This window comes from Manis pentadactyla, chromosome 6, assembly GCF_030020395.1.
Source record: "Manis pentadactyla isolate mManPen7 chromosome 6, mManPen7.hap1, whole genome shotgun sequence".
Taxonomy (NCBI): Eukaryota; Metazoa; Chordata; class Mammalia; order Pholidota; family Manidae; genus Manis; species Manis pentadactyla.
In genome coordinates, this window is record NC_080024.1 from 36,680,153 (window position 1) to 36,703,196 (window position 23,044).

Consider the following 23,044-nt stretch of genomic DNA (forward strand, 5'->3'; position numbering starts at 1 on the left):
TTTGCTATTTTGTAAAAAGTATATTTTGCTCCCTTTCCCAGCACCTGCCTAGTAAAACCATAGATCATTGTTGGCTATAATTACTACCTTAGAAAAAGTACAAGATGACTTGAGCCAGATGTGTACCCAGGAAGTTGAAAGGAAGCCCAGTATCTTACTCCCTTGTTCTAAAAGAGGTATGCTGTAAAACTGAAGTCTGGCATTCACTTGAAAGGCCAGATCTGTATCCCTGAGGTTAGTATCATTAGGCGAGAGGTGTTAGAAAAATAGAAAATGGCAAATGTTTGCTTCAGTAGAGAAGATAAAATATGGAAGCATGTCCAGATATTTGGCTGATGTAAGATAATATTTCTCCTACTTTGTTAATGCTTATAGGTCTCATAAGATGTATACATTTGTATTTGAGGATTTTGGATCTAGTGTTATGAACTAGAAACTTTGGGAAACCTGCAGCTTTTATTAATAGTCACAGACACTTTCTTATAGCTGTGACACTGATAGCAATGTAGACTGTAGAGAAAACGTGGTACAAGTTTTAAGGGATTGTTTCTCCTAAAAGAAGACTAGCACAGAGATATATATGCTATGAAAAAACCTTAGGATTTCAAGTATTTATGTACCTGAATCAACTGAAAGGACAAGGCCCATTCATAGTAGCTTCTCAAGAACCTACTGTAACACCCAACTCACAGTAGGTGCTTAGTAAATGCTGGAGATGAGTATGGAATTGGTTAAATATGGGCAGACCCTACCTTTTTCTGCTAAATTATTTAGGACATATCCATGAGCCTGTTTGTGTACCTATTACTGTTGTATCATGTGGTTTCCAAAGTCTAAACAAAAAGACAACAAGTTACTTAATTCTTGGTGCCCCCATGTTTTCACATTTGAAATGGGATAATAATAGTACTGATCTCTCAGGGTTGCAATGCAATGTAAATTATTTGCTAACATCTAAAGCACTTGTAATAGTGCCTGGCACATAGTAAGCACCCGATACATGTTTGCTTTTTTTCACTTATTTGTTTACTGTCTCTAGCCCCTAGCCAAAGTATCTGTTCTGTGAGGACAGAGCCTTCGTCTGTGTGTTGGTTCATTGCTGAATGACACCAATAAAAGTTGTTGGTAACACCTAATAGGTACATGTTTAGTTAATTAATAATCACACAAATGTACAAGTAATTTCGTTTTTGGATAATTTTGTCTGATTTTTAAAATAGAGATATTGACATAAAACATGTTTCAGATATATGACATAATGATTAAATATTTGTATGTATTGTGAAATGATCACCACAGTAAGTCTAGTTAACATCTGTCACAAAACATAGTTAAGGAATTATTTTTCTTGTGATGAGAACTTTTAGCATTTACACTCCTAGTGACTTCCAAGGATGCAGTGCAGTATCACTAACTATAGTTGCCATGCTGTCCATTACATCCCCAGGACTTTTTATTTTATATATATGAATAGTCAATGCTAATAACTATAAAGTACTTTTCCAAAATCCCAGAAAGGCAATAGAATTCCTGTTCTATTCAGACATTATCTGTTACTTCCTTCTGTGTTCAGTTTGAAGGAAATAATATGATCCTGTGAACTATGAAGGAAAGCAAATGTTGACATTTGTATGGCTTAGTTATTATTATTGCCCAGAAAGCCACCCCAAAATTAGTAGGGTAAAACAATGGCCCTTTTATGTGCTTTTGGATTCAGTGGGTCAAGAATTCAGATGGGGCGAAGCAGAGTTAGCTTGTCTCCATGTTCCGTGGGGCATCAGACTCAAATGGTTGGGGCTGGTTTGCATGTGTGGAATTTGGAATCCTTTGGAGGCCTTCTCATTCACATGCGACGGCTTGTGGGTGGGATGATCCAGTGGTTGTGCTCAGTGGGACTGCTGACTGCAGCCCCCAAAATGTGGCTTGGGCTTCTCAGTATGGCTGGTAGGCTCTGAGAGGAAGTGTTCCGAGAGGGATCCTCCTGACGGGGAGTGTTCCAAGAGACCCAGGAGGAAGCCACAAGTAGCCTGGGAAATCCTCCAGCCTCACTTCTGCTGTACCTTATTAAGTCACAGTAGGTACTAACATGCCCGGTTTCAGGGGCGGGGGATGTAAATGCCACCTGTCAATGAGAAGAGTGTCAAAGAATTTGTGACCATATTATTTTAAACAACTCAGTCTGATAGAGTGCTCTCAGAAATGGCCACAATTCCTCACCTTCTGTCACAGCCTTGGGTAGTCCCCTCTTCTCTCAGTGACTCAGAGCTTGGCCATGAGATTTTTTTTCTGGTCATAGGAACAATCAGCAGATACAGCACAACCAGAGACCTGCAAATTGGTTGTACACTGGAGCTTACCCTCTCCTGCTCCTCTTGGGAACTGTCTCATTATCACCATGTGCATGAACCTGGACTGGTCTGCTGGGTGCTGAGACACATGGAATGAATCAGCAGACATATGAGTGAGGGTGGCATAGATCAGCTAACCGGCCAGCAGCCCATGAGCAAACCCAGCCGAGATCAGCTGAACTAGCTCAGACCAGAACTACAAAGGTGACTCTCAGACTCTAGCTAATACATGGTATTGTTCTAAGCTGCTAAGTTTTAATACAGTGAAAACTAACTGATATAAAGGTGTAATACATAATATCCTTTCCCCCACCCAGTTTGGAAACACATAGGAAACAGGCACAGGAATCAAGCTGGAGAGGCAGCAGCTCTATTACTGTTAGAGGCAAGGTTGAAGAAAGCAGTTTTTGGTTTACTACCCAATGGGTGTGCCGGTAGCTCTGGTGGTCTGGCAGCTAGGCAAGCATGGCCTCTCCTTGTGTCAGCCTGCCTGTCTCACAGCCCTGGGGCATGGAGCTGAACATGTGCACAGTGTGAGGCATGGGCGGGCTGAGCTGAATGTGCATGGCCGTTTCCTTCTCCAAACCTCGCTACTCAGAGTCCTTCCTCCTGCCAATGGGAGGAGTGAGAAAGGGGCTGCGAGGGGCAAGGGAGTTAGTCTAGGGAGATCCTCCCACTTGGAGTCCTAAAGCAGAAAGAAACATTCACCCTGCTCACAGAGAAGATGGTGTGGAATGAATCACTGAATTCCTGTTCTTTTACATTTCTTTTGAATTTGTGATACAGTTGGCTTATAGTTTTCTGTGCTGATGATCTACTTCATGGCATGTTGTTTAATCTATATGTGTGGTGTATTCATGCTTGGAATATGGAATAACATTTTACTCTTTTAAATGGTTTGAGATTATAGCTTTATTCTTTTTATGTGATATCCTTGTTACCATTGATGATAAGTCAAATCAGGAGGGCAACTGCCTGTTATAGCACTTCCTAAAGGAACCCTGGTCTGCTTTGTTTTCTGAAAATACATATATTGAGATGAAATTAGAGATTACCGGTACATGAGTCAGTTCTCAGTAGCTGGTATCCTCAGCAGTAAACTGTCTGTTTTTAATGTGTCTTCCTCAGGGTCAAAAACTGAAACAAAATATTATCTAGTTTGTAGTACAAGTCTGGGCTTTTTTAGCATTTTCATTTTGAAGCTCCTGAAGAAGGCAGCAGTGATCAGCTGTGGGTTGTGAAGTCTCTATAGCAATAAAACAAATTTCAAAGAGCAGTTCTGTTACTCTGTAATGGATGGCTTTATATAAAAGTAGGTACTTTTCCTTTGTCTTGATTTTACTTTGGTGTTCTTTCTTTTACAAAAGAAAAAAGGCTTTTTATCATGAAACAAGATTGTATACAAATATGGAAGGAGCCAGGTGTTCAAGTATATATAAATGAATTAGGGTGGTTTGTCCAGTAATAAGATATTATGGACTAGATATTTCATTAATTTTATTTCAGGGTTGGGCATGGAATTTTAGATTCAAATAAAAGCATTTATGAATAAGTTTTCAGTTATTAGATAAACATTAAATTCGTATTAGAAAACAGTCTGTTGTGAAAATACATATATCTAGGTAACCGGAACCTAATAAAAGTAGTCATTGGTTATGTAGATAATAAGCCAGGTTTTCTTAGTGTGTTAAAGCCCAAGTTAGCAGGTGACTGAATGTTGAGTGAAACTTTCAGCTGATTTTTTAAAAAGTAGAAGTTTGCTTTTGGAAGTGGAGGCAGGGGAAAAACTGTAATGTCATACTGTGCCAGGTATTTTAGATCTCTCAGAGCCCATCACCTGCAGATAGCTGGAGATCTGAGTGAGACCTAGGCTGAGAGGGACTCTGGTGACCATTCACATTTACTTTCTTTTACTATAATGCACATGCACAGTGACTGATTTATAAGAAGATATTTGCCCCATCCTTTTGGCTTGAAAATTTGTCATTAGTGGAACTTCCTAATTGTCAGTCTTGAGGGTTATATTGTCTGTTTCCAGAAAAAGTGTAGAGTTGATTTTAGAATATGTACCCCAACATATGAACAAATGTAAGTTCATAGTCAGTTTTCCATTGAAAGTATGCCCAGTAACTCACTGGTTGTTTGACACTTTTTCTTTAGGGATGGTTATCCAAGACAAAAGAGAGAAACATTGTAGTTAGTTGGATTGCAGATCTGTAATTATTGTTAAGTGTATCATTGTGCTTTAATGAAAGGGCGTACATTGATGAGAAGAGCCTAAATGCCACTCAAACCCTTTTTTCATAATGTTTGTCTCTGAGCAGTGGTGAGGGGCATGGGGTCTCTGGGGTCCGTGTTACGTATTACGGACTGTCCTTGTCATTCTGGCCTTACTGCAAAACTAAGACAAAGCTGATTCTTCTGTAAGCCTTAGTCAAAACCATTTCTTTTTTTTTCAGAAAGGAGATTACTCAAAAGATAAAGAAACTGATCATACTCTTCAGTCTTTTATCAGTTATTTTTCACACTAATGTATTTTTTTCTTCTTCACAACCACTACTTGTTCTCCTGTTTGTTTCTTTGCCTATCAAAAGGTGTCCTTCTCCAGCAGCTCTAAGCTTGGACATTTACTTCTTTCATTATCTTGTGGGGAGGTTGCATATGACATGCATGCACACATGGACCTGCTGTGGACCAGCTGGTAACTAGTCAAAATTAAGAAGCCCCTAAATGATGGCCTGGTTCTGCTAGTAGTCAAGTGGCAGAGGCATGGCAGAGTAGGTAGAGAAGTTCTAATTCTGGATTTCATCTGTCCCTTCCTATTGATTTTCCCCTTTAGAATGGCTTAATAGGTTTATCTCTTCCCTTAAAACTTAAATTTAAATCAAATTTAAATTTAAATTACATTTATATCTTGATGGGGAACTGTACCTTCATTGAAATATATGGAGACTCTTTTGTTCTCTTCTCTACTAAATATTTAATTTAATGGACTATACTCCTCTTTACTGGATCTTATTAACAGGTGCTTGGTCTAAAGCAGAAGAGAAGGCTGTGCCAGTGTTTTGCTTTGAATTAACTCAGGGGCACATTTCAGTAAATTAAAATGGTCAGGAGGCATATCGTTATAGTGAATTGAATTCACATTCTGTATGTGAGTAATTATTTGATACGGCTTTGTACTGTTAGTTATGCTGGTGCATGCACATTAAAAAAAAATGGAGTAGGGAGTGCTTTTAAGTATTAGTAAATTATTTTTAGGTGAACATTTTCCATGATACTTTTCTACCTAGAAGCTTGTAACTTACAAGAAAAGTCATGAAGAAATAGGGGGCTCTGGAGTAATAGACTATAAGCATTATAGGTGGTAAAGCCTTCAACTGTTTTGTAATAAAAGGTTCCTCATTTTGTGATTGAGTTGCTTAGGTAAAGTCATATATTTTTTGTAAAGTACAGTATTTCCCAATGTCTATGGATTTTCCTTTTTTTTTTGCTGGAAAATTATAAGGAATGTAAGCATGATACCTTAGTCACTTGAAGCTTTGCATTTGTGCTCTGTCACTTAGTAGTGACAATGTGGTATGAGCTTCATTTTCTCATCTATAAAATAGGGGTCATAGAACCAACCTCGGGGGAGGTGGTCAGGGTTCAATATGATAATGAAAGAAAAGCACTGAATGCGTGATGGAAGGTCAGTGGAAGTTCCCCTCTGCTTCCCCATTGCACCTTTCCTTTTAAACACACATCATATTATGTTTCATATTTGAATATGACAGCAGTCACTCTTGTCAGCGTGTGTGGTGGGAGTCAACATTGGTCAACATTCTATTCCACGCTGTTCCCACATGAGGATTATTTAACTTGGTGGCTGCTCTCTGCTGAATTTTATAGCCGTTGCTGTTTCTCTCCATTGTCTATGACATTTGTTCAAAAAGTGCATGAGGCTGGCCAGTGTGTTGCACAGTGTGGCTCTTACATGCTTTAAAGGTATTATTTCATGCCTTGAAGTACCACAATTTACTTATTAGAATGTGACTGGGTAAGCGCCACCCAATAATTGTCATCATTAAGGTGACCCTGTGAGGTGAGAGGGCAGCAGGCTATTAATGCTTACAAAGTTTTGCAGGATTCTCTGTGTCATGGGAAGAGCCTGGGGTCTGTGGGCTTTGACAGGTGTAGGACATATGGTCATTCTGCCTTCCCTATCCCTACCTCCTGTTCTCTGTTAAGGGTCTTGGCAGTCCTGCCTTGGAAAGAGCTGCTTTTGGTTTGGGTGGTACGGGTAATTGGGAGCATGTGTGACTTGCAGACCAAGAGGAAGAAGGTCTTGGTGTTTGCAGTCAGGGCTGGGCTTGTTCCCAAATAGCTCCTGGCCCATAGTGGGTGAGCAATAAGTGAGCTGATGGAATGAATTTGTGCATGAACAGATGAAGTAAACTGTAGCATTTGTTTATATTTTTCATGTAGTTGAGTTACTTTCTTCTAGACTTGAGGAATTTCCTATAAGGATTAGCTTCTCAACGAAGAACCTGTGGGTTCTTTCTTCTGAACCTGTGCTAGTACTCTTAAGACCCCATAGGAGCTTGGTCCCATGATAAATAAGTAAATCGTACTGCATTTGTATCCTTATCTGTTCAGTCTGTCTTCTGCTCTGTATGTCAGTATTTACTGATTTATCGATGGAAATCTTAAGTCCTTAGAGATGATGAATACTACATAGACCTTTTTTCTCTACATTTTTTCTTACTTGTGTGCTTTTCAATTTCTGTCTTCTTTCCTTTTGGTAAATATGAAGTCTTTGTGATTTGAGGGCATGGGCAGTCATCCAAATCAAATGAGAGCTGGAGCTGAAAATGAAACTCTACAGCATCCTGTTCCTAATGTTTGGTATTTACATATTTTTGTTCTCTTTGTAGACAACTTAATTTTATGATCTTGTGACCCATCTCCTCATTCTTGTAAATGACCTCATGTGTTTGGAGCATTTAGGGCTTGTTATTCATCAATCTACACTCTTCAACTCTATCTAGGCTCCTCCTCACATGCTGGTGTGGATTCCAGAAATACAAATAAGCAGTTCAGTGGTCTTTCCCAGAGACATTGCACATCACTCTCTCCCTTACTTGTTTGATAATGTTTAGATTTCAACCTGACTGGAAATAAAATGTGTGTGTTCTCTAGAATTAGTGCTCAATAATGGGATCACTGATTCGGAATTTTATAATTAAAATTGGCCTTTGCCCATAGAATCCAGAGTCTCTTTTATGTCACTAGTCAGTGACAATCACGTCTCCAGGCAGGAGTGTTCCCTGCTGCTGTATTTCCCCATCTCTGGTGTGTGGCCGATGGCTCTTCTCTGGTTCGCTTCCTTCCTTCCTTCCTAACTTCCTTCCTTCATTTCTGGATGAGAGTTTAAAAACTTATTGAGACATCACATTTGCAGGATGAAAAATTATCTGGAATCAATGAGAGTATTATGTTACATAACACCGAATTCCACTGAATGAGAACTACATTTCATTCTCTAATACTACAAGATATCAAGAAAATCTGGTTCTTTTGTCCCAGGTAGCAGGGCATGTGGTTACAAGATGGGGTCTGCACTTGGTCAGATGGTCGTATTTCAAATCTTACTTAAACTTTTGGACCGTCAATTTTTCATCCATTAAATAATACTTCATAAAATGGTTGGGGGAATTCACTGAGATAATGTCTATAAAGCACTTAGCATGTAATGAGATCTCAAAATGTTAACTTACTTTTTATCATTATAATCACTAAGTGGTTTTGTAACTAAATGGCTGAATTCCATTACTTAGATTTATAATGGTACCTACTTTTTGTAGAACTTAACATCCTATATTACATAAAACCAAGAGAGTATTCCTATAAAAATTTTTCTGTCTTTAATCAGCTTGTTGAATGTATTGTTGGACTTATTTTGGATATTCACTGTTGTTTTAAAAGAACCTGGTTTGTTTAATTTGGTAATTTGTTTGAGTTAGGCTTCTTCCTGAAAGTAGAACTAAAAATATAGCTTCTGTTACTATTTTATTAATACAAAACAGAAATCGATAAAGAGGGGGGAGGAAACCCATGCTGGATTTGAAAGCAAAATTAGTATTATACTATGATTTGATTTTCTTGCTCTTTAGATCTTTTAGAGAAGTCTAGAGTTGTTAAGCAGCCAAGAGGTGAAAGAAACTTCCATGTGTTTTATCAGCTGCTCTCTGGTGCCTCTGAAGAGCTCCTCGGTATGTCTATGTTTCTGTGTTTTAATTTTTAGTGTCACATCATTTCCAAAGGAAATTTTTTCAGAGTATCCCATATGCCTTTACCCTTCCTTCCTAAAAGTTTTCCACAGTTGAAGTGAAGAATACGGTGCGTTTGCTTCTATCACACCCCAGCGTTTGTTTGGTACCTATCCCCGTTCTTCACCAGACAACCATGCTGCGTGTCTCCGACGGTTGACAGTGGAGAGCTAACATGGGGGAGGGCGCTAATCATAACTGTTTAAGAGAAAAGAAAAATATTCCCCTAGGGAGAGGAAATTAGCAGGGAACTGTAGATGAATATAATTAGAAAAAGAACAAATTACTCAGTGAAAGTTTAAAAATAGTAAAGAGACATTTGTAAGTTATACACAGATGTTAAAAATCTGACCCTTGGATATTTCAGAGAATTAAGCGCATCAGGATAGTATCCAGTTGCCAATAAGAGCTAAGTGAGGAAAAGTCATGAACAAATTTTTCTAACAAGAAGAGCTATGGGAAGTCAGCAACACTTGGGAAAAAAATCATGCCTACTAATAATCAAAAGTGTAAATTAAAACAGCCCTGAAGTACTCAGTATACATACATTAGCAAAAGTTATTTAAAAGGATAAAGCCAGCAGAGTTTATCTCTGAGAGTTTATCTGCAGGCATTGGTCTCCTTAAGAGCTTGTGGTTGGTACCCAAGTGACCCTTTCGTCCTGGGGAACTATTGGCAATTCAAAATCAGTTGTAAAATCATCTGGGCCCAGCACTTACACACACCTTTTTTCGAAATTTATCCCAAAGCTATAATTCAAATGAATTCAAAAAACATTCTGTATGAAGACATTTATCACTGCCCTGTATTTGTTATTAAAACTGGAGACAACTCAAATGTCCAATGACAGGGGAATCACTAGGCAGGCATCATATGTTACAATGAAATAGTACATCGAAGATATTTTACATTACAAAAATATGGAAAGGGCCTTACCAAAGAAGAGTAAATGTAAAAAAACAGAGTTTGAAATATGTACAACAGTGTTAACAGTGATTTTAGAAAAATGCTATTATTGATATTTAGACATCAATTTTTGTTAATTGTCTATATAATATGAAAGTCACTTTATCTGAAGGATTTAAAAAATGAGATATTAAAGATGATTAGATTTATTGAAGTATCTATGAACTTATATGTGTGATTCAATAGATAAACTGAAACTCGAGCGGGATTTCAGCAGATATAACTACCTGAGTTTGGACTCTGCCACAGTTAATGGAGTGGACGATGCAGCAAATTTCAGAACTGTTAGGGTAAGATATAATCTTTTTATGACTCTTTAAAATGGGTAACACTATACTTCTCAGTGGGAATTGGTAAAATTCTGAGTTTTCTTTAATGTATAACTTATGCTTCCTAAGGCTTTAGAATTATACAAAAATTTGTTGTATTCATGTTAGTTTTATTATTTTACTAGCTCAAATGTCCGATAGTTAGTGTGAAGGCCATGCTTAATAAAAATATGTAATTTTACTGTTGACCAAAAGTAACTTTTTTTATATTATCTTAACTCTTTTAATGTTATATTTAAATTCCAAATATTTTTGTAGCCATAGCTCAGTAGTTAACTTCTAGCTGTGAAAACTAACCTGGGAACATGTTAAAGCAAAACCATTTTTGAGACAGAAAATCATGTTTTTATTCAGTTTTAGAAAAATCATGTATAAATCAGAATGATTAGCTTTCATGTTCATTAGAGAAGAAATTATTTTAAATAATGTCTTATGTTCTATGTTTATGTGGCACTTTGAAAATTACTCCTATTAGGATGTGATGTGGTAACTAATTTATTTCCAATGTGATGGCTATGGTAGTGGTGGTGGGGAGGGGTGGGTTGGATTACAGATAAAATAATATTGGCATTGGTTAATCTTTGAGGGGGAGTGAAAATGACTTGGAGTTCTTTATTCTACTCTTTTTTCTTTTGTATATGCATGAAACTTTCCATAACAAAAAACTTAAATTACTCACATTGCTAGGTAGCCTAGTCATGAATGAACAAATGAATGAATGAATGAATGAGCTGAGTTATTCTCAAAAAGAAAGCATTTCTTTAGTCATTTTGTATGTCATTTTTACTCATTTAGTCAATGAGTATGTCATTTTTAAAAAACTGTGTATGTATCCTCATGGGGGAAGCCTGTTGATACATGGACATGATTTTAAGACTTGAGTTCAAGACTAGTCTGCACCTACGTTTCCTGACAAATCATTAGCACTTGATAAAAATTTATGACTGCATGTTCCTTGTTACCCAGTAGTGCCTTGAATCAGGGACTTCACCTTTGCAAATCACATTTTTTCTCATAAGTAAATAAATAAGGAGGTTTCCATGTAGGGGGTTATGAAAGCTTTTTGTTTGGTTTTGTTTCTTACAGCAGAACCTCAGTGTAAAATAAGATGCATGCATGTTTGCCCATGTACACACACACACACACACACACACACGCACACACACACTGAGCTTCTGTGTTTGAAGAGAGGTTAGGAACCCAAGGCTCAGCTCTTAGCCTCCCCTTCTATCTTCCTCTTTGCATGGCCCCTTTGCTGCAGCAGGAGAGGTACCCGAGGGCTCCTTGAAACCACTGAACAAGTCATGATCCCACATTGGTGCTACATCAGGTCTGTTCATAGGTTTGCCATCTGGAAAGTTTATTCTGGGACACTTTTTTTGTTGTTGTTTTGTTTTGTTTTTCAGAAATAAGTCTGTTATATGGTTCATTAAAAAAAAAACAGTAAAGAACTACATAAAGAAAACAGGTGCTTTTCCCCCTCAGAATGCCATGCAGATCGTGGGGTTTATGGATCATGAAGCCGAGTCTGTCTTGGAGGTGGTGGCAGCAGTGTTGAAACTGGGAAACATCGAGTTCAAGCCCGAATCGCGAGTCAATGGTTTAGATGAAAGCAAAATCAAAGACAAAAATGGTAAGTCACTGGAGAGTCACCTTTTCTAGAAAACTTGCTTTGAACTTCTGCCCAGTTTTTATCTAAGAAAGAAAGAAAAACTTCTGCTTTCTGTTGGTTTGAGAAAGCTTTGTAGTGACACTGTGCAGAAACATAATTACAGCCAAGTTTTAAGTCTTTTGATTTCTGCATTTCATACTGTTCTGTCGGAACGTGATTTAGCCTGAACACTGCAAGCCTTGAAAATGATAACTAGCAGCACATACGCAGTCACCTTTTGTATCCAATCCTCCCAACAGAGTTAAAAGAAATTTGTGAGCTGACCAGCATTGATCAGTCGGTTCTAGAACGGGCATTCAGTTTCCGAACAGTTGAGGCCAAGCAAGAGAAAGTTTCTACTACACTGAATGTGGCTCAGGTAGGTGAAATGCAGTGTCCAGAAGTGAGTCTTTGAAAAGTCTGTGATAATTTTATTTAAGTGGAAACAAAATTTTATTTTGTGGGCTATTATCTTCACAGTCATACTGTATTCCAGGTCTCATTCTAGGCACTGAGGGCATAACAGTAAACTAAACTGGTAAAGGTCTCTGCCCTGCTGGAACTTAAAATTATGGCAGGAGGAGCCAGACAATAGCCAGTGTATCTACTAAATAAAATTATTTGTATAGCAAGCTGACAGTGGACAAAGGAAAACTGGAGCCATGGAAGGCAGATCCATGGTGCTGGCAGTGGACATTTGGGTCTGAGTAAGGTGGGAAATGACTGAAGAGTTTTGAGTGTGAGTGGGTTGGCAGCCCTATATTTCAAAAGGTCATCCTGGTTGCAGTATGTAGAGCAGAGTGTAGGGAAGAGGGAGTGAAATCAGGGTGTCTTAGTCCATTTGGGCCACTATAACAATGCCATAGACTGGGGACTTAAAATACTTGTTTCTCACAGTTCTGGAGGCTGGAAGTCTGAGATCAGGGTGCCAGCACGTCGGATTCTCGGAGAGGGCCCTCTTCTGGGTTGACATGTGGCCACCTCCTTGCTGTATCTTCTTTACATGGCAGAGAGAGGGAAAGAGAGCGAGCAAGCTAGCAAGAGAGCCTGAGAGAAAGCACACACCTGCCTGCTCCCTGCTATCTTCATCCTTTCACAAAGGGACCAGCCCGTCACAGGAACTCCACCCTTAAGACCTCATCTAAAACCTAATTGTCTTCTAAAGGCCCAGCTCCAAGTACCATCACACTGGGGGCTGGAGCTTTAGCATCCGTATCTTCGGGGGATAGAAACATTCAGTTCATAGTTCATAGCAGAGGGAGCTGCGAGGGGCTGGGCGCTAACCCAGGGATGAAGATGGTTTGAACCTAGGGGGCAGCAGGGCAGTGAGAGGTGGTCACATCTGGATACATTTTGAAGGTACAGGCAACAAGATGATGGCTTGATACGTGATATGAGGGAAAGGAGTCAAGCATGAATTCAACATTTGTTGCCCAAGCAAGTGGAAAATGGCATTGCTGTTTATCGATTTCAAGAAGACGGTAGGAGAAGGCAGCTTGTAGTCAAATGGCCGAAGTGGCCTCCCTCCTTGCCCTCCTTATTGTACCCACTCCATCCTCCACACTGAGCTCTGTGAAGTCTTTCTGAGACACAAATCTGAGCTTACTTCTCTCCTTTGGTTCCAGCTGAATGGGTGGATGCATGGAGGATGCGTGTGTGTGTGTGTATCTAGGCCTTGGGGCCTCTTCAGTGTAAACCCTTTGTTCTGTGGCACAGACCTTTTCCCGTCAGTCAGTGCTGATCTGGGCTGGAACTAAATGAATGATTCAGGACTGTCCTACTCGGACCTTCCTTATCCAACTGTGTTCTCACTCTCCTTTCAAGTGGCCTTGTGCATCTACACAGCAGTAGGGTGGATTTAGCTTTCTCTCAGCTGCCCTGAACGAGGCTTTTCTACTAACCCAAGAGTGCCTACATGTCTTCAGCTTTCTTTCATCATTGAGTTTCTTATTTTAGGTGAACCATTTGGCCATGAAAAATACTAACTTTTTAAATGTAAATTAGGTTTGTATTAATCCTTTCTAGCTGTAACTGTTGTGTGTCCTTCCTAAATTACTACTTCTGCTGGCATGCCCGTCCCAGGCCACCTTACTAATTCAAAGTCAGCTGGTGAGTGACAGACTTAGTCAAGAAAAATTGGTTGAGAGCCTGCTCAGCACAGCCCCCAGGTAAGAGGCACATAAGGGATTACGGAAGACTTTATGGAGAAGATGGTTTCTTAGCCAGTCCTGAAGAGTTATGTGTATAAAGAATGGGCGAAAGGGCACTTTAAAAAGAAAATGGTGCAAAAAGCCAGGTTTGGAGTACATGTCAGGAAAAGGGTTGATCAAGCTTGGCCACAGCTTCAGATATGAAAAAAGGATTCAAAGGAATATGGCCAGAATGGTGAGTCTCTTGGAGTCACAGAGTGGAGTGTCTACAGCAGCAGTTCTTAAACCTGAGTGTGCATCAGAATCACTTTGATGTTTGTTAAACACAGTTTGCAGGCCATGCTCCAGAGTGCTTGGTTCAGTAGGTCTGGGGTAGGACTGAAGAGATTGCATTTCTAAGAAGTTCAGAGATACTGCTGGTTCAGGGCCCACGTTTGAGAACCACTGTGTGGATGGTTACACTGGGTTTAGACATTCTCAGGAGTCACAATGGGGTTGGCATGTATACAGTGACGCAATGAGAAAACGCCTGTTGATTAAGAAGGCCCTTTAGGATATCCATAGATAGATAGACAGATAGATAGATAGATAGATAGATAGATAGATAGATAGATAGATAGATAGATAGATAGATAGACAGATACATGTGGAATATATTTGTGGGTATATTTCGGTCTGTTTTATTGTGTTTTAGACTTGCCTTGTAGCCATCCTCTCTAGAACCAGGCCCAGGTGCCTCCTACTCTATAAACTTGAGTCATCTTGCATCACTGAGTAAAACTTTTCCACACTCTTTTAACCTTTGACATCAAAGAATTTGGCTTGAGATTCCCAATTATTCAGCTCCTTATTCAAGTTTTTTTTTTTTCTTTTTCTTTTTTTATAATGCAGGGTTAAGGTATTTGTCTCTACTGCTCTTATTGCCTAGAAGGTTTTGATTCCAGTGAGAGGTGATTTGTTTCATTAACTTTTCCTCATAGCTTCAATTCTTGGGCACAATTATCATCTTTATGGTCTCATGTCTCATTTTCCCCAAGGCATTTAGATCTCCAGATATACTGACTAATGATGAAATAATAGGAACTTTAGAGTTATCATTCAGCTCCACCACATATTCTTGTTGGCTTTCCAAGCCCCTCTGTAATTTGACCCTACACGGCTTACTTCAGTTTATTCCCTACTAGTTCCTTAAATGTCATACTTATTTTTACCTGTTGCCTTTGCCTGCCTCATACCACCCTGTCATTGCTAACTCCTTCTGCCCATCTCAGTGGCCCATCTAATCACACCCCATCCAGGTGTAATTCCTTGATCCTTAATCATATAAGCCCCTGGGTTCTCCCTTCTCTGAATTCCTTTTTCTCTGCAGTTTGACACCTGCCTTCTGGTTGCTTCGTTCATATTGGTTTTATCTCCCCCACACTACCTTAAGCTCCTAGAAGCTGGGGCCCCACAGCCATGCATATCTGTGTGTCCCTCCATGTACTGTCCCGGGCCACATCGGATACCAGTCATCTCTGACGCAGATTCCGCCTGGGACTTCTCTTACTGAGCTTTACACAGCTGCAGAAATGCATAGTTTTTTCATATTGTGCTTTGAATGTGAGTTGGTGAATCAGTGCACTGGGTGTCATTCCCAACTTGTTAGTGAGCCTTGAATGGGAGTAAACATTCCTCCCCTTACTTCAGAGGATATTATTCTGAAGGTAAGGTGGTGTGAGTCAGACGCAAGAAGTCAGAGGTAAGCAAATTTTGAGTGCCTGGGGCCAAAGATAGCTCAATAGACATATTTTATTTGATGGAGGGGTTGTTTTCTTGTTTGTTTAGTTTTGTTTGTTTGCTTGCTTTATTTATTTATTTTTTTTGTTTGCTTGCTTTTTAAATTTTGAATTTTGAAAGAGTCCTCCAGCCCCTGTAGATCCCACTGCTTCCCATACAGTCCCTGGAAGCATTTGAGTTTGAGATTCCTGGGATAAATATTTGTTTAAAGGAAGCAAAGATGATTAATGTTGACAATGAATGCACTTTCAAAAATACAAAGCAGTTCACGAGTTTAAGGTGTCACTGTTACTAGAACTGCGTATTGAAATGGTGGTTTGTTGGAAGCAGGTATCATAACTAAAAGCACTGGGTGACATTACAACGAAGGAGGGTCTGTTTACAGATACATAATGCTTTACATTTACAAAAATGTAATAAGATTATGTGTGTTTTGAGAACTGGAATTTACAAGAAGAAAGGGGGAAAGGATTAAGAAAGAATCATAGAGGCTTATGAGGTATAGTACTAAAGGAAAAGGATACTTCAAAAATCATAATATAAGTAAATCTGTAGACGTACTGTGTGCCGGGCACTATTCTAGGCACTTAAGTCACCTATTTTAAGGAAGTGAAAACTAGGAAGGAATTGGAGAATGGCTATTCACCTAAATTGGGCTCCTTTCTCTGTTTCAGCCTTTTACATGCATTTTTTGCTATGGAATCATTCATTACCCACCTTCTCCTGCCCAACACAGCATTGTACAGTTGGGTTTTATTTTTTGCTCACTTCTAGGTGGATTTTCTAACCCTCATTGGAGTAGCTGCCTGAGATTTAGGGAGAACAGTTTGGGATCAGCACAGAAATGTAAGATGAAGGGAAAAGGTGCTCTCTTTTTGGCTGCAAGGTATTGCCAGGGAAGTGACTGTTATTAAATTTGGTACACTTCAGTTAGGAAGAGATGTGGAAAAAGGATTTCCATATAATCCATGAATTGTGTTCTTTGTAAGAGAAGAATGTAATGGTTTATTTTAGCAGTAATACCCAACTTTCTACATCTAAGCAACGAAATACACACACATGGCCAGAGTGCTGAGAGCCACAGCCAGACCTCTAGCTCGCTCTCTCGGGGCTGCTGACGCCCTCTCCAGGCACCCCCCAAAGCACTGGCAGCGCACACTTCCTTAGCGCCCATCCGCTGCCTGCCCGTGGCACTCGGTACATTTACGGGCTGTTAGGTTCTCTCCACCAAACCTCTTTCTTCAGCCTGTGGGTGGTAAGTCAGGGTCAGAGAGACATGTATCTTCTGCCTCTTCTTTGGTAAGTAGCTCTGACTAGCTCTCAAATAAACAGATAGACAAATAAAAGGGTTTTATTTTTTCATACAACGTATTGTTATACTTCTCATCACACAAGAGTTTTAGAAATGCTCAAAAGGTTGAGTGAAGAAACAAAAATTTACAGATCCCGTCAGTCAAAGCCTAACATACATCCTAGAGTTTCCTATGTGTAGGAGTTAAGAAAAAAAAGTTTGCCATTGTATTAAATATACACCTTTTTGTTTTTGCAAAACATAAGCATTTTCCGTTTCATCCCCTATTTTCATAATGATCGTCATAGGGTGACCATGTTCCTTCCCTTTCAGTGGGTATTTATTTATTTACTTTATCGCTTTCCTGTTGTTGAACCTCTAAATTGCCTCTGATTTTTCTCTGTTCTCTGTTGTGTAACACTGAGATGAATATCTTTGAGGAGAAAGCTTTCACAATATTGCTGATTAGTTTCCTGGGATGCAAAAGAGCATAATAACTGGGTATAAATAATTTGCCTAATTTTTGTAGTGGCTTGACTGTTCACCCAGAGTCTAATGGAACTGGTTTTGAAAAGAAATTCGAAATAAACAAGCTTTAAATATTTTTCGAAAATCTTCATAATTTTACTGAAATTGAGCATTGTGGTAATTGTGGGTGTTGAGTTTTTCTTTTCCTTTTTTATAGGCTTATTATGCTCGTGATGCTCTGGCTAAAAACCTCTACAGCAGATTGTTTTCATGGCTGGTAAATCGAATCAATGAAAGCATTAAGGTACTGAATCTTGTAACTAAACAAGTCAGTTGTAATAAATGGTATTTAGAGTTTAAATGAGACTGGTATTTTAATTTTATTATCAGATCACTGATTTCCACTTACGAAAATTGTTCCTTGAAGAGAGCAAATTTAAGAAGTTTACCTTGCATAGTGTTGAAATCTTTCGGGGCTTCTATCTAAGAAGAAGATAGTGCCTGGCATGTTAGAAAAATCTCCCTGGTGAATAGTCTCATGGTCTTTGCAGAATGACTCTGAGAGTTAGTACCCCAGGTGTTGGTGTGGCTCATCGACCAACTAGTTGTACACACTTGGCTGAAGAGATCTTCTGAGCTCTCTACTACTAATAAGTTTTTCAACAAAATGAGGATTATTAGACTAGTGATTTTGAATGACCCTACCTGTTATAAGATTCAGTGATTTTTTTTTTTTTTGTATAATTAAGCATCACTAATGCCTTCTTTAAATAAGACGTTCTAGTATAAAAATTTTTGGAAGATTCACCAATATTCTATCTCATATGTTAAAAAAAAACAACCTATATTTCTAGATTACACTTATTTTCCTAGTTATGAAACACAGCTAACTTGTAATATATGTCTTAAGTTCCTTGGTATGCTTTTAGCATTATATTTCATGCCTACATTAATCCATCAATTTGAAACTTTTTTAAGGCACAAACAAAAGTGAGAAAGAAGGTCATGGGTGTTTTGGACATTTATGGCTTTGAAATTTTCGAGGTAAGTTTTTTTCCTATTTATATTTCCTTTATTAATGTACAATAGTTAGAAATTAAATAATATATTCTAGGGACATTTACTATAATTAGTATAACTTTGAATTTACAAATAACCTTTGCACATGGAACAAAATTTGTGTGAGTGTGTGTGTGATGTAGATGCTGAGAGCCAGCATTTTGGAGATGGTGCTATTTAAAAAGAACTTGTGTTAGTATTTGACTGTTGAAATTGCAGATTCAAAATTTTCACTGAAATTTCCATCAAGGTAGATGGACATTTTGCCTGTAGTCATTCATTCATTGTTAATTTCGAAAACAAGTCAGGATGGTGCCCTGAAAAAAAGCCAGGACTGGGAGAGCCAGCTGCCACAGGCTGCCCGGAGGTGGTCGCTTCCTCTCTGTTGCTCTCAGGCAGAAAGGGTCTGGGTTAGATGACCGGCTGGGTCTCACCCAGGTCTCATCCAGCTGTGGTCTTCCAGCATGAGTTCTGCTGCATAGGTTGAAAACGTTTCTGCGCAACTCCATGTTATTGCAAGTTAAACATTTAAACATGATAGACTTATATTAGAATTTCCTGTTTATCCCCTTGCTCACTTGGGCATTTAGAAGCCATTTTAAGGACCTTTAAAACATTCTTACTTTTAGGAGTGGTCTTTCAGTTTGGCTCAGGAAAACAAGTAGATAAGGCTCCTCCTTTCTGAATTCTACCCACAAGTGATGATTTGTGAATTCCTTTGAATAACCAAGCCCTGACTAGAATGACCACTAAAGATTTACATGTTCCAAATGATCAGGTTCAGAGAGTCACAGAAAAAACATCAAGCCATTCTCTGTAGCTGTGCCAGGCCTCTCTGTGCCTTTTTCTTATAACATTTATTTTTGTGTTAGTGCCTTCTCTGTGCTTGATCACGTTCCATATTTAATAGCTAGTGGCAAATAATTACTGAGGGCTGACTATGCAAGTATTGCGTGAAGGGCTGTGTATTTTGTCTGATTTAATTTTCACAACCTCATAAAATAGCTGCTGTTGTTATTCCTAAGCACAGACGAGAAAGTGAGGCTCTGAACGTCTGAAAGCTAAGTTACTATCCTGAGGTTACATGGCTACTAAATGGTAGACTCAATGCATGAACCACTATGCCTCCTTAACATAACACAAGGCCTGCTACTGGGCCTTTTCTTCACTTTTCTCCCTGCTTACAGGGCCCCCAGTATCTGGAAATAAGGAAAACACCCCAATGTGATGTCTTGATGCCCTATTTCTGCACCACTATCATCACTGCAAGCTCCTGGCCTGTGTGGGAAGCCTTCCCTTCCCGTCTGTGTGTGGGTGGCAGAGTGTGGGACACTTGTGCTCTGTACCCAGGTGCTCTCCCCTGTACTGTCCCAGGAAAACTGCCCTTCAGCACGATGTCTGCATGGATTGGAGCTCCTTTAGCAGACTCTGCAAAGGACAGCCTCTGGTCCCTCGGTGAAAAGCAGGAAGGTGTGAGGGTTGTGAGTCAGGAGAGTGGCTTGAGTATATTCAGGAATCATGATGCTGGAATTAGTTTCTTTCTAGCAAGACCTCAGGTTATTGTCAGTAAGCGGTCAGCGTGTCAAAGTCATTCTTTACAGTAGGCAAGGAAAAAGATTTCTTACCTGACACATCGCTGATCTATATTTAGATGGTTTCATGAATAGGGCAAGAGCAAAGATTCACTAGTAAGTTAGAAGAAAAAATATATTCAATGATATTTCTGAAATATGTTATTTTTCCGATTTTATGTTATTTTTAGTTTTCCAGAAAAAGATGTATTGGTCCTTAAGCCAGTGGGCAGGTGCTTAATGACATGTCACAATACATGGAAACTATTTTTCATAAGATAATGGTATTATGATGGAACATTACTTGACTTGGCTAAGGTCCAAATGGCCATGGGAGAAAAGACCCCTACCGGACTCAGAGAACTGCATCATACCTCATGAGCAATTTGACCATGGATAAGTGAGGGACTCATTTCTCAAGTCCTCATTTGAGTCAGATTCCTGTGATAAACAAGACAGAAACACCCTTTGCTTGCATGGAGCTTAGGTCTTGGCCCTAAGATCGAAGGTCTATTGCTGGCTGAGGACACATCCTATCTGGTTGGAAGGTCTAATCAGGAAACTAGATTAGTATGTTTAAGTGTTTGCTACAGACCTAATCAGAACAAAAGTTGGATGTTCTGGATGGAAACATCCTGTAATAGGCACTGGGGGAAATACCCTTTAGCAGTTAAGGAATATTTTTTACTTGCTGCTAATTCAAGTTTCTCTCCAAGTCCATCTTTCTGAATGTGCCTTATTTCTGCAAGTTGTATCATCATTTTTCTCAACACTTTTACAACCATGGACTTTATTTAGGTTATGAGAATGCTCTTGTTCTTTTCTTCAGAGAAATGCTCCAGTTCCGTAGTTCTCAAATGTAGTTGCATGTTGAAATCACTTAGGGAGCTTTTGAATATTCAGATGTCCAGGTTGCACCCCAGATCAATAAATCAGGATCTCTAGGTGTGGGGCCCCACCAGCAGGATTTCTAAAGTTCCCAGGTGATTCCAGTATGTAGTTGAAGTTGAAACCAACTTCTCTAATAGACAGAAATCTCCAGAGTAAACTCCAACCATAGTCATGTCCTTGCTGTTTGACTTCTGCATGAAATAAATGCCCATGTAAAAAATCCAGCCTCACTTATGGTTCATCTCACCTCAACCTAATCTGTGTATGTATAGTATAACTAAAACCAAATAGGCTACATTTTTACTTCTTTTAAACAGAATTTTCATCCAAGGTCTAATCCACCCAGTCATGTCTATAGAAGATCTTATGTTGGCCATAAAATCATTAGAAATTAATTTTCCTTCTCTGTGCAGTAAATACTTTTATTTTTTTATACAATTTTTTATATATACTCTTATAAAGGTTTCATATGAAAAACACTGTGGTTACTACATTCACCTATATTATCAAGTCCCCCCACCATACCCCATTGCAGTCACTGTCCATCAGTGAAGTAAGATGCCACAGAGTTGCTGCTTGTCTTCTCTGTGCTACACTGTCTTCCCCATGATCCCCCCCATACCGTGTGTACTAATCATAATACCCCTCAATCCCCTTTTCCCTCCCTCCCCAACCACCCTCCCACACCCCTTCCCTTTGGTAACCACTAGTCCCTTCTTGGAGTCTGTGAGTCTGCTGCTGTTTTGTTCCTTCAGTTTTGCTTTGTTGTTATACTTCACAAATGAGGGAAATCATTTGGTACTTGTCTTTCTCTGCCTGGCGTATTTCACTGAGCATAATACCCTTTAGCTCCATCCATGTTGTTGCAAATGGTAGGATTTGTTTCTTTCTTATGGCTGGATAGTATTCCATTGTGTATGTGTACCACATCTTCTTTATCCATTCATCTACTGATGGACACTTAGGTTGCTTCCATATCTTGGTTATTGTAAATAGTGCTGCAATAAATATAGGGGTGCATATGTCTTTTTGAATCTGAGAACTACTTTGATTTTTTTTTTCTAGTTCCTTGAGAGAATTAGAATTTTTTTCCATTATAATTGTTCTCTCCTTTTTTCTGTCTAACCCTTCTCAGATTAACCTTCCAAACATTTTGATTTTTAATAATCAGTTTATTTATTTAATCATTAGATTTATTTGAGGGAAGTCAGAATAGATTTGGTTGGGCACTTTTAGATACTTTTCCCTGCTCTTTGATACAGAATTAGAAAGATTTTTTTTCTTTTAATGTATTCATGTACACACCCCCTGATGCCATCCTACATGTCCTGGATTCTCAGCAGAACTAAACCCGTGGAAACATTAGAAGCCCATAGTGCTGAGCACTAAGGAACCACATAATTAAGGACATACAGTACCACAAGGCAGGGACAGGGAGTCAGGCTCTGATTTAGGAGGAAGTGTTCAGAATCCAGGGCAATGCCTGCTGGAATTAAGGGTTCTACCTTTTAAAATGCCCTGGGCATCTCTTTAAAAATTGGACAGTAAAGAGCCAGAAACAACATTTTTTTTAACATTTCTAATTCTGCCTCATGACCGCCACTAACAGTTCCCATGAAAACGGTTTTCAGCTGAGCTGGTGGAAATCTTTCATTCATTTTGGTCAGTCTCTAAACGGAAGAGGGGAGTTGGGGCATTAAGCATGGGATGATGACACATGGATCTGACTGTAAAACATTCCAGTGCCAGCTGGGTGAATAGCTCTGTCTTGCTGGCTGCGTGTGATCTGATGACGGTTTGGAAAACCGATTAGTGAAACATTGGTACCAAAAAATAAGGTGAAGTGAATTAAAATTCATAGTGGAAAAAAACTCGCTGTAAATCCTGGTAAAACAGAAGTCCAGTTTTGCAAGGAAAGAAAATTATAATCCAAACCCTACAGTTCCACACAATTAAGTTTGGTCGTTCTTATGACTGAAAGCATGGCCTTTGATCTCTGAGAAATATTCATTGCCTCACCATAAAGTAACAAATGCTAGTCCTTAAAAAAAATGAAATGAGATTCAAAACTAAGTTGAGCCATCTAAATTGATTCAGCTTTTTTATATGTGCTTATCTTGATAGTACTAAAATTGGCAGCTTCCCGAGAAAGTCTATTAATTATTCGTGTCCTGTACACCAAAGCAGAATGGTACTGGCTGAATCTCTCAATTTCCGTACAGTTCAGGTA

The 23,044-nt window shown here is 39.1% G+C and overlaps 1 protein-coding gene across 6 annotated transcripts in view; it reads left to right on the forward strand.

The window, feature by feature from the left end:
- The window catches only part of MYO1B (myosin IB), a 165,060-nt gene that overhangs the window by 94,252 nt on the left and 47,764 nt on the right, over window positions 1-23,044 (forward strand). For all 6 annotated transcript variants that reach the window (XM_036927988.2, XM_036927985.2, XM_036927991.2 and 3 more), the window contains exons 8-13: window positions 8,504-8,602; window positions 9,812-9,915; window positions 11,440-11,587; window positions 11,866-11,984; window positions 17,511-17,597; window positions 18,272-18,337. In XM_036927988.2, coding sequence (XP_036783883.2) covers window positions 8,504-8,602; window positions 9,812-9,915; window positions 11,440-11,587; window positions 11,866-11,984; window positions 17,511-17,597; window positions 18,272-18,337 — 623 coding nt within the window. The remainder of the gene's footprint in view (window positions 1-8,503; window positions 8,603-9,811; window positions 9,916-11,439; window positions 11,588-11,865; window positions 11,985-17,510; window positions 17,598-18,271; window positions 18,338-23,044) is intronic.